General features: G+C 38.7%; 1 protein-coding gene across 3 annotated transcripts in view; it reads right to left on the reverse strand.

The window, feature by feature from the left end:
• Window positions 1-16282, reverse strand: part of ptpn12 (protein tyrosine phosphatase non-receptor type 12) — a 42768-nt gene that overhangs the window by 5203 nt on the left and 21283 nt on the right. For 2 of the 3 annotated variants that reach the window (XM_055054582.1, XM_055054583.1), the window contains exons 8-15: window positions 15290-15432; window positions 14641-14707; window positions 14434-14511; window positions 13396-13494; window positions 11133-11218; window positions 6089-6278; window positions 4111-5050; window positions 995-1066 (exon numbers count right to left, since the gene is read on the reverse strand). In XM_055054582.1, the coding sequence (XP_054910557.1) occupies window positions 995-1066; window positions 4111-5050; window positions 6089-6278; window positions 11133-11218; window positions 13396-13494; window positions 14434-14511; window positions 14641-14707; window positions 15290-15432 (1675 nt within the window). The remainder of the gene's footprint in view (window positions 1-994; window positions 1067-4110; window positions 5051-6088; window positions 6279-11132; window positions 11219-13395; window positions 13495-14433; window positions 14512-14640; window positions 14708-15289; window positions 15433-16282) is intronic. The other variant, XM_055054584.1, reaches the window with a different exon arrangement.

Raw genomic sequence — 16282 nt, forward strand, 5'->3', positions numbered from 1 at the left:
CTGGAAGATGGAAAGAAAAGGCAGTTTTCTTTTTTAAATCTGCAATTTGAAAAATGTGGCTTCCTGTTCTGTCCCCTTGACTCTGATACACCTAAATAAAATTCAAATAAGACATCCAGATGTCTTCAGAGTGGTCTACGACAACCCCCAAAACACCAGTGACTGTAATCAGGATTCCTTCACAATTGCAATGTCAAAAAAAAAAAAAAAGATTTTTTTCAATCTCAAACCTTAAAAGTGTCTGGAAATCTATGTGTTTTTTCTGACACCATCAGGTGTCAGAAATCCAAATTAATCAACGCCAACTAAGCAAAAGCTACTATATAAAGTTGTGTATTGTCCAGAAATCTTTCTCTTTTAGACAATGAAAAACTCCAAAAACATAAAAAATAAGTGACTTTGTTTTATTCCCATGTCATCTAGACATTAAAAAGTGTATTTCTATACTTTTGCAAACTTTCAGAGGGCATATAAACCATTTACTATAAAATCTAAACCATACTTTTGGGACTTGTTTGAAGGAAAAACAAAAAACAGCGTATCTATTTTCTTTTATTTCACAATGATGCCCTACTTCCTGTTAGTCCATCACATAATGTGGGCTTAATGAGATAAAACCAGAAAAAGTGTTTGTTGTGTGAATTCACTGGACTTGTGGTCAATCCTGCCCTCTAGTGTTGCAACAGTGGTAAAGACTCAAGGAAAACCACTTCTGCTCCGACTTGTTCATTTGGATTTCAGCACATCACAAAACATGAGGAAAACATCAGTACCTTTTCACACACACTGCTAAAATTAATCACGGATTAATCACAACCCAAAGAGCGTCAGCCAACCACTTGGATCTTTGTCAAGCACGACTCAACTCTTCCGTGTTTCAGCCTCACAGGTTCATCCAGCTCGGGAAAAGATGGCCGACAGCATGGAGGCAACCCAGTAAATCTGCGCCACCACAGATTTACCCACCTGACGACTGTGACCAACACAAACGCACCTGTGGCCAGTATGAAGGACTCGGGGGTTCTCTCAGGGAGAGGGGGAGGAGAGTCGTCACTGTCCCAGCAGTCTGGGTTAAGAGGTCAGAGGGCAAACGAGAGGGAAAGTCAACAACTGGCCGAGAAGAAAAAAGAGAAGTGAAAGTAATTTGCTGTGATTTAAAATGCTGCTCTTGTTTCCAATATAATTTATTATTCCAGAGGGGTTGTGACATAATAATAATCCAAAGATTGAGTGCTACAGTGATATTTATGTGTGTTTTCTTTCACCCTCCACAATATTAACTTTCCAAAAGAAAAGCTCTTCCTCCACCAATATCACTGCTGTTTTTGAGGCCTGGATGACAAGCAGTTCACATCTTAAAATTTTATGCCTGCACACTGTGTAGGTTTGAAATTATATTAATTTATTTGTCTGTCTATCATGTTAATATTTTATTGATGTGTGTTCCGGATTAGTCGACACATTTATAGCGAGGCTGCAGATTTACTGCTGCTCTAGCTGGGTTGTTTGATGAAGAACGAGTTTGAGGTTTCACCCGCTGGCGAGAGCCCATATATATTTCTTGAACAGAGCATTTTCGATTTGAGGGAGAAAATGTAGCTTTGCTGACACTACTTGATAATACATGTCAAAATGAGCCTTTGATTACTTTATTATGGAAAACCACAGCTCAGTTCTTTATTCACTTTTGCCACAGACGTTACAACTGCTTAAACATTTGCATGTCACTCCAAACATAAATATGCTCAAAGGTCAATTACAAGAACAATAGTTGTAACATAACTGTACATAAACAATTTTATATTTAATTTATTATGATCTGCAGGCTCCAGCTGTATTTAGGCACTACACTGGATTTTTCAAAGAACAAAAATGATCAGAGCTAGTAAGAAATTGTATTAATCTTCTTAAAATTGGTCAAATTGAACAACTAAAAGGTTTAATAAATGCTAAGACATATGTTTGTGGACCTGGACTAGTATTTACAATAATTTCTAGTTGATGTAAATGATGATTTCCTAGTTCAGTGTCTTCTGTGGATTTTAGTCATAATAATAAATATGTTAAACAAGTAAATCACAGTGAATATGCTTGTTTAGATTAAAATATTTGAACAGTTGAAGTCATATTTTTTCATGTAGAGAAATAAACCTTAGAAAATCTGACATCTATGCTCATAATCTTCAAGTTTCTTATCAGTGCCAATCCTGATTAGAGCGTTTGAAGTAACTTACATCTTCTACTGTTAGTTATGAATTCAATATTAAAGTTCATCCAACCACCACAGTGCAGCAGCTTGCTCAGCGCGCCTCATTGACAAGCAGCCATTAGATCATTGCAACAACCAAACAGCCGCCGTTAGCCAGTGGTAAATAAAACCGCCGCTGCTGAAAAGAGTGCCAGAAAGCGAAGCAGGCCAAGATGCTCAACCTTATCAGCCCTCGTTACAACAGCGAGAACAAACATCTCCACCACCATAAACCAGAATCTTAAAGTAGAAATAAAAAAAAGAGAATCAATGAAAGATCAGGAGGAATTTCAGCCTTTAAACCACCAATTGACTGAACCCACATCCTGTCGTCATGGCAGCAGAGGACAAAACGAGCCAACAGGGTGACCCTGCTCTGTTCTGCCCCGCCGTGCACAAATGTGCCACCGATCAGTATCATGCAGTGTTGATCCTTAGCCATCCAGCGTGCACTCCGGTTCACACACACCCACAGGATTTCTCTCATTCCCAAACCAATCGCTTGGACAAACACAGACAGGAGGGACGGAAAGAGGAGGGAGTTTGGACAGATGTTTGGCTGCAAATGTTTGCAGCATTCCTTGCAAACCAAACCAATTAGTGAGAAGTCATGCTTTAAAGCAAGACACATGGAGTAATAGGGCTGCACATTGTTCCCACTGCTTTTTCTTGTAATTTTCCTTCATGTCTTATGAGTCTTTTTTTCTTTAACTAAGTTAAGAGAATTTGTTGACATTTACAGTATCTTGCAAAAAAATGATCCTTGAATTTTCTCACATTTTCAAGCAACTAAAGCACAAACTTGAGAAACTTAGGAGACAGACCAACACAAAGTAGTGCATAAATGCGAAGTGGGAGGAAAAGCAATTTTATAACAAGAACGCTTAATACATTAAGACTAAAGAATGATATCAATTTGTTTATTAAACTTTAGATTTTTAATCAAGGTGAAATTACCATTGACAATTTTTATGCAATGGAAAATGTTAAGTACGACAAAGTATTTCTATTTTAATTACCAAAACTTTAATAACAATATAACTCCAGATGCTTTTACTGAAAAGACAATGCCGCACCCAAATCACTTTTATTTCATTTCTTAAACTTGGATAAATTTAGCAAGCATAGTGAAAGAAGGTGACCCAAATCCTATTCTTATATTTGCTAAAAAAAAATTATTTAACCATGCCTAAAAGAATATTAAGGCATGGATGCTTAATATAGATGCTTTTTCATTAACAGAGAAGTTTTGGATCTACAACAAATGACATTCCTTTTCAACAAAAAATAAATAAATGAGTATATAGTATATATATAAACTAGCAGCTGTAATATCAGTGAGAAATTCACACCATGTTTTCAGATGTGACATTTTCCTTCCACTCAATTATTATTATTCCCGTCACAATAACAAATTTTGCTGGACGATAAATTATCCCAGAAATTATTGTGATAAATTACAGCATTGCCATTTTGAGACCATATTCAACTAATGGCATATTAATGCAAGTACACCCAGTCAAAGATAAAAAAATGTAATGATTTCTAAACAACACTTAACTTAATAGTTGTTCACTTTAGGCAGGGAAAACAGCCAAAGTAATGCAAACTACTGGGTGTTTATCACAATGGCGGCTTTTCAAATGGAAATGATCATTTTAATTCATCATGAAATTAACTGATTTATTGCTTATTTATTGCGACAGGCTTAATAATTATGCAACGACTTGAGTTGGTCTATGACACAAAATTCTAACAGAATACATTTCAATTATTTAATGTGAAAAGTGTGTAAGTGGACAAGCAAAAGGGTTTTAAGAGAATTAGGAGAGAAATTAGAAAATGCAAACAGCTTGACATACTTGCTGGGCTTGCAGAGGGTGTTGAGATGGTCTGTCCCGCGATGGACATGGGCAGCACCTTTCTGACGGTCTGCTGGGTTTCCAGGTGAGGCGAGGTGGTCACGATGCCTGTTGCAGTGGAGACATTTTTATGATAACCCTCCTTCAGCTCGGACATCTCCTCGTTCCCCTCCTCTTCAGAGTTATCGGAGTGCAGGGGGTTGGTGAAACTCAGGGCAGTCCTGACAGGAGTGGAGGAGGACGATGACGATGAGGAGGAGGATATGTGGGACGAGGAAGAGGAGGATGGAGCGGCTCTGTCCGAGGAGGACGAGGAGGAGGAGGTTTTGGGAAACGGCTTTTCGGGACTGTTGCAGGAGTGCGTCCACGTCGCGTGGCCGGGTTTCGCGTCTTGCGTCTTCCCCTTGCTGTCTCTCATCACGGGAAGGTGGTTCGGTCTGGTTAGGACGCCGTCGTCCGAGTGGCTCTCTCCGCATCCGCCCGACCCCCCCTCCGTCCCGGAGTCCTCCGACAGAGAAGAGCTGGACGTCAGCAGCGTTTGACCGGACCGGGCTTTGAAGGCGTGGGCCCTTTGCAGCGTGGAGCCACTGTTAGTCGAATTGTTGGCTCCCGTGGAGGAGGTGGAGGTGTCGAAGCTGCGAGGTCCTTCCTGCAGCGGCACCTTTTTGATCTCTATGCTGAGCTTCCTCTCGATCCGAGGGGCACCGCAGCATTCGACGACCGGCGACAGGGGCGAGGAGGGCGTCGGAGTCTGGCTCGGGCCCGATTCGGACTTTGTCGACATTGACAAAGATTTGTTGTAGTTGTCGTTGAGATCCAGGTGCGAGACCTGGGTCTGCTGATTCTGGCTTTGTACATTCAGATCTCTGGGCTCTGATTGGCTGGCAGGTTTGTTGAGACTGGATTCGGACTGGTTCTGCTGCTTATTCACGTCTTCGTTCTGTAATCAGCAAGAAATGAGACATGTGATCTCTATTCCGAAAAAAAAAAAAAAAAACATCCAACAAAGCAATTTTTGATTTTCTTATTTGATATGGGATGAAACAATCCTGGATTTAACTTGATAAGTAGTTTTTAAAAAGCACAAATAACTAATTCTGGAACTTATTGCTTCTTTTCTAGGAAGTCTGTTTTACAAGAGCTTGTTCTCATTTTGTACCATTAAAAAAAAAACTACAAATAAAAGCTAATAGGAAAAACAAGAACAAATCAGCTTTTATGGTGAAGTCAGCATTTGTTTAAAATCACTTATCAAGCTGTGAAACAGTAACAACTTAATGTCAGTCAGACTTAAAGACAATCAGTCAAACAATTACTAGAGCAAAACCTAAGCTGCTTTGTTTGAATTCATGACTGCATCTCATTCAGGAATTATTTTGTTGATGGGCCATTAAGTTAATCTGGTGAGAATCAGGGGACGGAGTGTAAAAAACCCCAAATGTGGTTCATGGGGACTTTAAAGACAAATACAAAACTTTTCTGTGACACATTCCTACAGCACACATATTTTAATAAATGGTAATAGTTTAGTATGTGGTCTATTGTTGTTTTTTTGTTTTTGTTTTCATTTTCTGCCTCTGGTGTTTTCCAACCACATTCCTATAGTTTATGAGATCTACACGTTGTAGTTCCCTCATATCCTTGTTTAAGCTGAGCCACGGTAGAGTTTCTTATTGCTTTGTGGGAGAAGAGATGAAAATCAGACCTTGAGGGAATTTGTTCATTTTCTTAAATCACTTTTTATCCAAAGTGATTTAAGAAAATCACTTAAATCACTTTATGTAAATAAAGCCTCAGTCATATAATTTCATTTTGGATGCACAACAAAGCTTCTACAAACAAACTTAGTGTTCAATTAGCATAAAATTACCACACAAACAGGCTTCATAACTTTTTAAATTAACTTTACTGAAATGCTGTGCTCTCTGTGAGCTTTCGCACGTAAAATGAATGAATAAATAACACAAATATATCTTACCTCTTTCAGGCTACGCTGTGTGGTATCCAGGACATGTATGACTGGTTTGGGATGGTAGCGGTCGTTGTCCTGCCGTACGTTGGTGACGGTGGGGAAAGCAGACGGGGGAGACGGGGTGAGAATCGGGGGGACGGGGTGAGCCTCGGGGGGCTGGAGAATCTCCTCCTTAACGTCACCTTCCACCTGCGAACTACACCAAACCACAGAGGAAGTAAATGATTAGTTTCTGGCAACAAAGTTGCTAAATGTAACTATCATTCCATTTGTTTCACAAACTGTTTAATGGGAAAAATAATATTCCTCGGATGTGATATCACCACTAGAGGGCAGGCTTTTAAAGAGTCTGCCACTAAAGTCCAGAGTTGCTCTGCTGAGACAAATTACATGTTCCCAGATTTCAGGGTTCGACTCTCAGAAAGTTTCAGCCCATATTTTGTGGATTTACAGTTAAAATAGTATTTGAGCAAACTGAAAAACATCCTCAGAATCTGATTTATTTCTCTTTCACAAACTTTACATTCATTACCTGCAAAGAATAAATAAATTAAAAAATGAAAGAAAAAGAAATCTCTAAAATGCGCAAGTAGTCATGCAGAGCTTTAAATGTTGCACGGATTCAGCTGCATATAAGTGTGAATCTCACACAGGATACAAAGTTACACACCAAGGCTTCATTCCACTCCCCCAAAACAGGCGTTTACATGCTGGTGCGCCTGCAACGGCAGCGATGCGGAGAAACAACGAAAGGATGTGGTGGTGTGCTAATTCAAGAGCACATGACTGAGGCTAGAGCTGAGGCAGGAGTGACTGCACATGATGCTGCGTGGATCAAAGGCAGACAGACAGAAAGTCAGACAGGCTAGAAGCACAAGGGGATTTCCTTTCTTTCTGTGCGGCAGTCGAGCCATAAAAGCCTTTGTCATTAAGCCTAAATTCTGGAGTACAGCTGTCACTGGCTCATTCTTTGAAAGAGGCTGCGAACTGCTGAGCTTTTCATTGTTTATTTGTCTCTGTGTTACACTCAGCTGAGGCACGCTGAAGCTGTTAAACATTGAAGAAAGTAAGCCCAAGAGATGTTTCGCTTTCTTTTGTAAATACGGTAACAGTAGAACGTGGAGTTATTAAGATTTGTTTTTGAAGTGCAGAGCTTTTCGAGCTGTAATAATGTCCTGCTGAATCCCAAAAGTCACCGATTGGAAACTGTAGCACATTAGGCTAAACATTAACCTTTTAATTTATTTAATAAAGAAAAACTACCCCAGAGGAGATCTCTTTTTTTTTTTTGTATTTGTTGCCTCGAGATGCAAAAATTATGTTTCACAATAACAATGACGGCTTCCACTGACACTGACTGCTTCTATAGGGATTTGGATTATCTGTATAAACTGCACAGGATTAAACTTGAAACTTGAATGATTTCTTGGGGAAGGAAATTATTCTGTTCTCTAGAAATGAGCGGCACCAACATCAAGACCTAGACAAGAAAACGATTCATTGAATTAATCATAATGAACCTGTTTCTGAAATAATCATCAACTAATTTAAGTAATTGATCTATTGCTAAGAGGCCATTTGCAAAACAATAAATAAATAAAAACATACTCAAAGCAGTAATTAAGCAAAAACCATACAAATAACATTTTGTATTTTTGAAGTCAATAAAGTAATGTTACGTTGCTGCCTTTTAGGCAATAAAATGTTTCTTTCCTTATTTCCAAGAGGAATTAATTAGAATCGTTTTCTAACTTTCTAATATTGTATGAAAACGACTCAAGTGGTTCAATGAAAACTCTATAGAATGTGCCAATTTTTTTCAATCGGATAATTGTCGGAATAATCGATGGAATACTTGATTACTAAAATCACGGTTGGCTCTAGCCCTGCTTATTATTATTATTATTATTACTAGTCCATCAAAGTGGTCTAAATAACCTTTACAAGCCTTCTCTGGACTTCAGTTCCTCTTTCAATCCGTACTAACTAAATTGCCCCCCCCCAAAAAAAAACAACAACTCAATGTCATATTATTAAGAAAGGACAACCATCAGCTTATTGCCTTCAGTATCTTTTTCAGAATCATAATCCATATCTCATGATCTCAGTTCAGGTTTGGAATACTAGACTGATAAATCACAAACTTGTTTATTTTTTGGCATTCACCTCGACAGACTGAAGCAGCAGTCGCTTTCCTCATTAGAAGACAAGTGGTCTAACTCCAAAGAAAAACTGAGAGAGATTCAGAAACCTCAGAGAACCACTGAGAAGATCAGCTTAAAAGGTTAGGAAAAAGGTTTGGCTGCTTAGAAGCGGAATGTGAAGTAGCGAGGGACGATTCAAACACTTCATAATAAGATTAACAAAGGCATCTGTTAAGTAACTCCTACATGTTACTCCATCCAGCTCCTCTGCTAAGTTCTCCTTCGAGAGCGCGTTGCATTTTAAACAGTGGCACGGTTTCTGCTGCTCACTTTCGCAGACGCTCCAGATGGGAAGGTTAGAAAGACGTCTGCGTGTCCCCCGTTGCATTTCAATAGATTCACACTGACAACCAGGAAAAGTGGCAAACAGTACGTCCGGGCCACAGATATTTAGGTCGCTCCGTCACTCTCAAGAGCCGGACAAGTAAGGCCCTTTCTTTCAACATTTAAGATTCTCTGAGTGAGAACTGAAGAGCTATTGAGGACTAAAAGCTGAGTGTGTGTAAATAAGCACGTGACAAAGCCATGACTCCATTCCTTTACACTTCCTGCTGTATCTCCCTCCATCTCTCTCTCACAGACAACTATAATTTCCCTTAAACACACACAGTCACCAAAGTGACCCGGTGGGAGTGCGGCTGGCAGAACGTGGCTTATCTGGATAAAAATAGCTCGTACCATCAGCAGATTAGGCTTGCATAAGTTCTTCACATCACTTCTTGAGAGACAGAGGAGGCATACTGAGATGTCAGAGTACAAGAGGCATAAGAGACACCCAGAATACCCTCTTCTGTCCCACTTCCAGGAAATCTTGCTCTCTTGGCTGCGTCTCAAACTTCAAATTTGTGTGTTTTAATAAGAACAGGAAAGAAACTCTTCAGTAAACAGCTCACTTACAGCTACATCCTAAAATTAGGAGCTCTGGAAAATGTTTCCCATCAAACCAGTTGGTTAAAAAAAAGGGGGAAAAAAATACAGAAAGTAAGAGTAGAAGAGTCTGAATTTGATAAGAGAAAGCAATAAAAAGTAGATCGGATGCTGTCCTATTTGTGAAACTAGAACTTTGGTTGATTTTGTTTACCTCAAAAAAATGGTTGGTGGTAACGGGAAAATATTTTTCTGACAAAAGAAACAGCAGAGACAAATGTTTGTGAATGTGAAATTTCTCTAAAGACAAAATCTGGGCCTTTACAGTGACTTTCACTTTCTAATGTGTACTTTGTACAAAAACATCTGCTAATATCCATTGATGTTTTTAAACTAAACTAAATATGTTTTGCTCATAATGAGCAGTTGCTCTTCTGCCTTGTGCTTTTTTTCAGTGTCTGAGCCACATGAATGACAAGTTACAAAACATGAATATTCTGACTTTTTATTACCAACATGTAATATTATCCAGATGTTACGATTTAGGTTGAAAGAATGTAGACTTGCATTAGAACTTGAGGGCTGAGGGAGACAATGAACATAGTTAACTTGTTGTGACTTTTAGCTGCTTCCCTTCACTGGTTTTTACAAAGCAACTGGACAGCTTGTTAATTTGAAATATTATGGGAAACAGATGCAAGGAGAAATGTGGGATCTAATGATGATACTGGTCAGATAATTGATGGACAAATCGCTATGTCAGTTTTCTCCTTGGGTCAAAAACTAGTTCTGCACAATTCCTATAATTTATTTAAATCATTTTAAAATATTTTTCAACTTTGAAAAATGGAAATGGAAATTAAATAAACCACTGTAACCTGCCAGCCTGATGCTAACAGAAATAAAAGCCACAAAAATGATGGCAAGACTTTAAATTTAGTCGGCGAGTTTAGACCTAAGACACCATCTTCAACAATAACGAGGCTGTTTTGCTGCAGCTGCATGTGCAAACAGTGAATTCACTAAATGCCATAAATGATCAAGCAGAGAAAGAAACACCACCCAATATGGTGCTAAGGCAAACATTTCTTGTCAAAACTTTATGTAACAAGATATGAAATGATATATTGCCTCCTGGCAAGAAGACATCCTCTCAGACATTAAAGCTTTAGTACCGAGGCAACTTTTAGGCATCCTTCAACCTTGTTAAAAAGTTGTCAAGTGTTATATATGGCTGCAAGTAAAGGGGGGAGGGTAATGCATTCTGTGGATAGACTGTAAGAAATGGAGCAGAACCCCTGGTGGGCACATACTGCACAGCTGAAGTAGAAAAATGTCAAGTGAAGGAAGGAGAGGGGGGGAAAATGAGCAATAAACAAGATGAAAAAGAAACAAAGAGAAATAATATATTTATATATTTAGAAAAGAAGATAACTATGTATTTTTATAAAAAAAACATATCAAAGAGTTAGTGTCTGAAACAAAGCGTCTGGATGCGCTTTAAAGACTTTTTGTTTACAGAGAAAGATGAAAAGTTTAACTCGCCTTGGGTTGTGTTATATCCAACGTTATGTAGAGTTGCACAGTGTTGCAGCGAGTTGCAAAATGATTTATAGATACAACTTTGCCTCTGGTAGCCATAACCAGCCAAACAAAAGCTTACTCAAAAACCAAAGGCTGGCTGCATCTGTGGGCTGATTGAGAGCACAGGAGCCAGGAACTGCTTCTCTTTCGTCAGGTCATGTATTCGTCGCTGACGAAAACGTACAGTATTGTGATTTATTTTTATCTCCCAACATAACACCACCTCTGCCACGTTCGACAGCGTTCCACCTACTTATCAACCCGGGGATGAACCTGTTAATTTATCTCTGTGGAGGATGAATGTGACTCGGTTTATTCTTCACGCCGTTTAATGGTTGAGTTTAACTCGTTTGGAAAAATATTAACAGAAAAACACGAGAAGGATGAAGTATTACCTGCGAATGCGAGGAGGTTTAGGCGGTGGAGTGTCCCATCGTTCCTCGTCTGACTGAGTGCTTGTTTTCTCCGGACTGCTTTCATTCTGGACAGACAAAAAATATATATACAGGATTGTTTTTATGAGGGTTTTATTTCTTTTCTCAATAAATACTTATAAATAAGACATTACTTATAAATTACAGATTTATCCTCAACTAAAATCATTTTTGTTTCCATTATTCTTGGCTGAATTGTGAATGATCTTTCAGTTGAGTGTCCCAACGTGGCTGAAAATAACTGAAGGAAATCTGAGTGTGTATGGGTTAAATTTCTTAAAATATAAATCAGAATTTCTCAGAACAAAATTTATGTTTACATCTATTTAACTCTTCACTCTCTTAATGTGAGCCGCCTTTCAAAACCACTTGTTTCTTCTCCAATTGGACTATCAGTTCTCTCAGCATTAAGGTATTTCTCTCTGAGAGGTTAGTTATCCAGACATTAGCAACAGACTGGAAAACCGAAAAATGCTTAAAGTTAAATAGATGTAAACATAATCTATTTATGATTATGTATTGTTATAGGATGGCTACCGTCCAATAACTATAACTGTTCAAAACTGAGTGATAAAATAAGTTATGCTACACAGGGCTGCCGTATGGGGGGAAAGTTAGGACAATTCCAAGGCCCCTGACCAACAGGGGGCCCTCCACAATTTTTTTTTTTGCTATTAATGTGATGTTTTTAAGGGAATAAAGACTGTTTCTGTTTAGTGTAGAATTATTGTTTTGGAATCATCCACACATCAATCCTGAATGTTTCCGGACACCGCTGTGAGATCCGGGGAGGGTAAATTAAAATCTGGTGGCTCAGAAGTAGCGGAGGCATGTGGGAGCGTCACTGTCATCAGGATGTGATCTCTGCAGGGAAACAGTCTGATCAGCTGTTTCCAGCAACATTGTTTAATAACGTGTGATAGAACTTCATATTTTCCAGTCCCTTTTTCTTTTTATAAAAGGTAAGACAGTATCTTATGTTTAGTAAGATTTTGGTTCAACTTTGGAGTCAAAGATGCACAACGGAAAACAGATACTCTGTATTTTTAAAGACTGAAAGATTTGTTACCCTTTCCCAATGGACTGGTGTCTCTTTTTAGAGTCAAAGTGCATCGATATCAGAGCTTCCTGAACAGGAAGTCATCTGGTTTTCTGCCAGAACTCTCATCATCTGTGGTTTTTAGACATTACAATCTTCCTATTGTTTGTGGAGAAGCAAAAACAGTTGTTGAAGAGATCACTGCGGAGAGGACTCTGAGCAAGTTGTGATAGTATTGAAATCATGTGGTAATCTTACCAAACCCTGCAAGCAGACATTTTGTCAGATCTCACATTATGTCAGCTTTAAAAAAAAAAGAAAAAAGCATGATAGGGTGCTAAAAGAGCTTGAACTTTTTCACATTTTCTGACATTAAAACAACCATCCCACCTACATAGCAACTGGGGTTGTATGTCCTTGTCTTACAGAAGGTATTGCATAATTGTAAAGTGGAAGACAAAAAAAAAAAAAAAAAAAATCATATGATTAAATTGTCAACAAATAACAATCTGAAAAATGTGGGCTGCATTCATTCCATTTTATTCCGTTATCCATAAATAAAACAAAGTTTATTTGTTATCCACGTGTTGGCTTACCAGAAACCAGACATTTTTCTGGTCAGACGGACAAAAATGAAACTTTTCTTTGTGCAAACAGCTGTTTTGCAGAAAAATCAGAAGAGCACAAAGTTCACATTTTAAAACACAACATGGGAGCATGAGAAGTTTTCAGTAGGGAAGCGGGTTTATAGGAAGATTGTGTGGAGTTACAGGTTTGAAAATCACCTATAATCACCTAGTTTTACTCATCTCGATTTTGTGAATTTGAGAGAAGTGTTGAGAACTTTTTGACTCAGTATTCCCTCTGAAACAATATGAGATCGGTTTGTATTTATGTTTTCGGGATGATGGAAGACAGCATGAGGTCAGTAGTGGCAGACAGAACAAAAGTTTTTGTTTTCCAACAGAGGAGCTGTTTGGCATTAGCCTGAACGAAAAGATATTTTTCCTTCAGGCACAATCCCTCCTGATCTTCTGAGTTTTTAGACAGCACTCTCCTCCATTTCTCCTTCCCTCTATCCCCCCTGTGACTAATTATTTGGCTTCTTCCTACTCCAAGTGTTACTCAACCACATCCTGTCTCTCAAACACCAGACGAAATCAGTACAATGTGAGCGTGTCGTACCATGCCATCATGTATCTGCGTGCTGGTGGGGCTCTCCAGAAGCTGCAGTTGTTTCTCAAAAAGCTGAGCGATTGCTCTGTGAACCAACTCATACTGCTCCTAGACGGAGAGATAAAGGCAAAGTGAGGGAGGCCAAGCAGACGAATAAAATCTGAGGAAAATGAAATGTTGATGATACAATTGAAAAATTCAGTGAGTCGGTATAAATTAAAACACTCATTCATCTTGAATGTTTCTCTTAGTAAGGGACCATGAATCTAAAGCATCTTAGAAAGAAAAAAAAAGTCCCATCTGCACGGTATGAAAATTTATAAGAAACGAATTTGGAAATACTGGCATAACAAGAATATCATTCAAACAGCCTAGAGAAAAAGTCAGACAAGAATCAGGAAAGAAGACCGCAGCAGACTGAAGCAAATCCAGTCTGTCTTAAAATGAAAGAAATCGATGTAACTGGGTCCAACTTGCCTTATACCAATCAATAATGTTATAATAATAAAATCATAACAAGGGCATTTTTTCCTAAATATTGATGATCTGCATAAGGAAAAAAGTGACCAGTATGAGATAGTTTTGAGCTAATGAACTAGTCAGAAACTAAAATGAAAAACAAAAGAGAAAGAATCCGCTCTTCGTCTACGTCAATAAAAAAAGAAAAAACGAAACAAAAAAGAAAAACAATGTGATGTTTTTCATTCAACAAATGCATATTAAGCACATTGAACTCCAAAAGCACTTCGATGGCAAAGGTAGGAGTGAGGGGAGGATGCACAAAATATGTAAGACGCGGTTTGTTTGTTTTTATTCAAAGAGTTAGTCCAACCTCAGCAGATGACAAGAAGCCAACAACATCAAAGTCACGAACCACCAGTATTACAGATCATTTGAAATAAGTCTAGTGATCATTTTAAATGTTCTGTAATATCTTTACTAATCACTTCATCACATTTTGTGACATCAGAAGTGATGTCATGCCCCTCTCAGGCGAGAAAAAAAGAAATAATTTTGGATGTTGTTAGAAAAGAAGTGAGAACAAACCTTTGTTTGAACAGCAGAATGCCGCTGCGTCCTCATCTCTTGGATCAACCGGAAAACGTTAAATTGCTCTGGAATTTTCTAGAAAGGACACAAGGTATAAAAACGAGGACAGATTGGACCGGACATTGGATTTTAAGGTTAATGTGAAGAATACGTAAAGATGGGTGTGTTGCAATGAGGTATGAAAGGTTCGTATTTGTTGCATACCCCAGCTTTCAGGAGGTTCCACGTGTAGTCAATGGCACAAATAGCCCCCGTCCTCCCACAACCTGCACTGCACACACAAACAGATCCCATCAAAGAACACACTCACACACAAGAGATTTAATCCTACAGCTAAGATGAAAACTCTCCAAATGCTAGCTCTATTTTCTATAAGTTGCCAGGAAATATGCACTCCAAATGCATGTTTCAAAGCACAGCAACACCTTCTGCAGACAGGAAGGCGACAGAAGCTATAGAGGCTAATCGCTGCTTATGTATGAAATCATAAAACCTGATCTCATGCTGTCAAACAGCTTGCTGTGACTCGAAAGAGCCGGCTGTCTCCACATCAGCCCACACAAAGCATCTTCACAGAAACAGAAACGCAGCTTTGAGTCCTGCTGTGTGACACAGGAACCCGGAAACGTCCCCAGGCTGCTCATTACAGCTTATTACACACACATGGAGGCAAGCCTGTGCGCTTATGAGTAAACACATGTGCAGCAGTGAACTTGAACGCTCAATCCGTTCATGCAATCTCTTTAATAATTATCTGCTCTTAATAATTGCTGTTATTTTGATCAGTACAATAGTAAAAGATATTGTGAAATGTCTTATAATAATCACAAATTTTGCTACTGCCTGAGCTTACCTGCAGTGAACACAAATAGGAACGTCATCGTTCTCCTGGTATTCCCTCATTAGTCCGATCATATCCAATATGGAGTCAAACGACGAGGGGACATCGTGATCAGGCCAGTTGATGTAATGGAACTGAGATATCCTCCGTGTTTCCTGCAAGACCACATTTTGAAAATTTCTTTTATTATTTTTTTACTGGATGTATGTAATAAACTGAAACAAAGCAGAGCAGAATTTGTCGTTTTTTTCATTTTACAACAAAAAACCCAACTAAAAATCTGAAGAGCAGAATGGGTGTTCAGCTCCCATTAGCCAACACTTTGTAAAACCGCATTTTGCTGCAACAGCTGAAAGTCTTTCAGGGTATATCTCTGCCAGCTTTGCACATCTGGAAACTGAAATTGTTGCAGCTTCTTTACTAAGTATCTCAGTTAGAGTGGATGGCGAGCATCTGTGAATGTCAATTTTCTCAGCTGGTTTTAGGGTTGAACTCGGACTGGCAGTGCGTACGCCCGGCTCAAAATGATTGCCCTTTAAGCATTTTGCCATGAAGACCAAAATGTTCAAGTTCAAAGCATTGTTGGGGAACAGAAATTGGATTTTTATTTATTTTTTTCTATTTAATCGGGCGGTGAAAGATATTCTTTTGAGCCACCTAGCTCAACCTAAACATTCTAAATTTTGATAAAATTCCGTTTTTGTTTCTTTTTTTCCAAGAATAGACAGGCGACATAAAAAGTGTTCTGATTCTTCTGTTTCTCAGTTCAAGTTTATTTTTTGTGGTTCAAGTTACTAAAAGTCAACCTCCGCCTCAGTTTCAAGTCTTTAGCAGGAGTGTTTTCTCATGGCTGCCCTGTATGTAGCTACACCCACCTTAACACTTACTCTGACCACTTCCTGCATAAAAAATGCATCCGCATGATGCAGCCGCCACTATGCTTCATCATAGAAAGTGTGTGCATGGGTTGATGCAGTGTTAGTTTTCCACAACACACACAGCCTC

The sequence above is a fragment of the Poeciliopsis prolifica genome, unplaced genomic scaffold (assembly GCF_027474105.1).
Source record: "Poeciliopsis prolifica strain line A6 unplaced genomic scaffold, Auburn_PproV2 SCAFFOLD040, whole genome shotgun sequence".
NCBI lineage: Eukaryota > Metazoa > Chordata > Actinopteri > Cyprinodontiformes > Poeciliidae > Poeciliopsis > Poeciliopsis prolifica.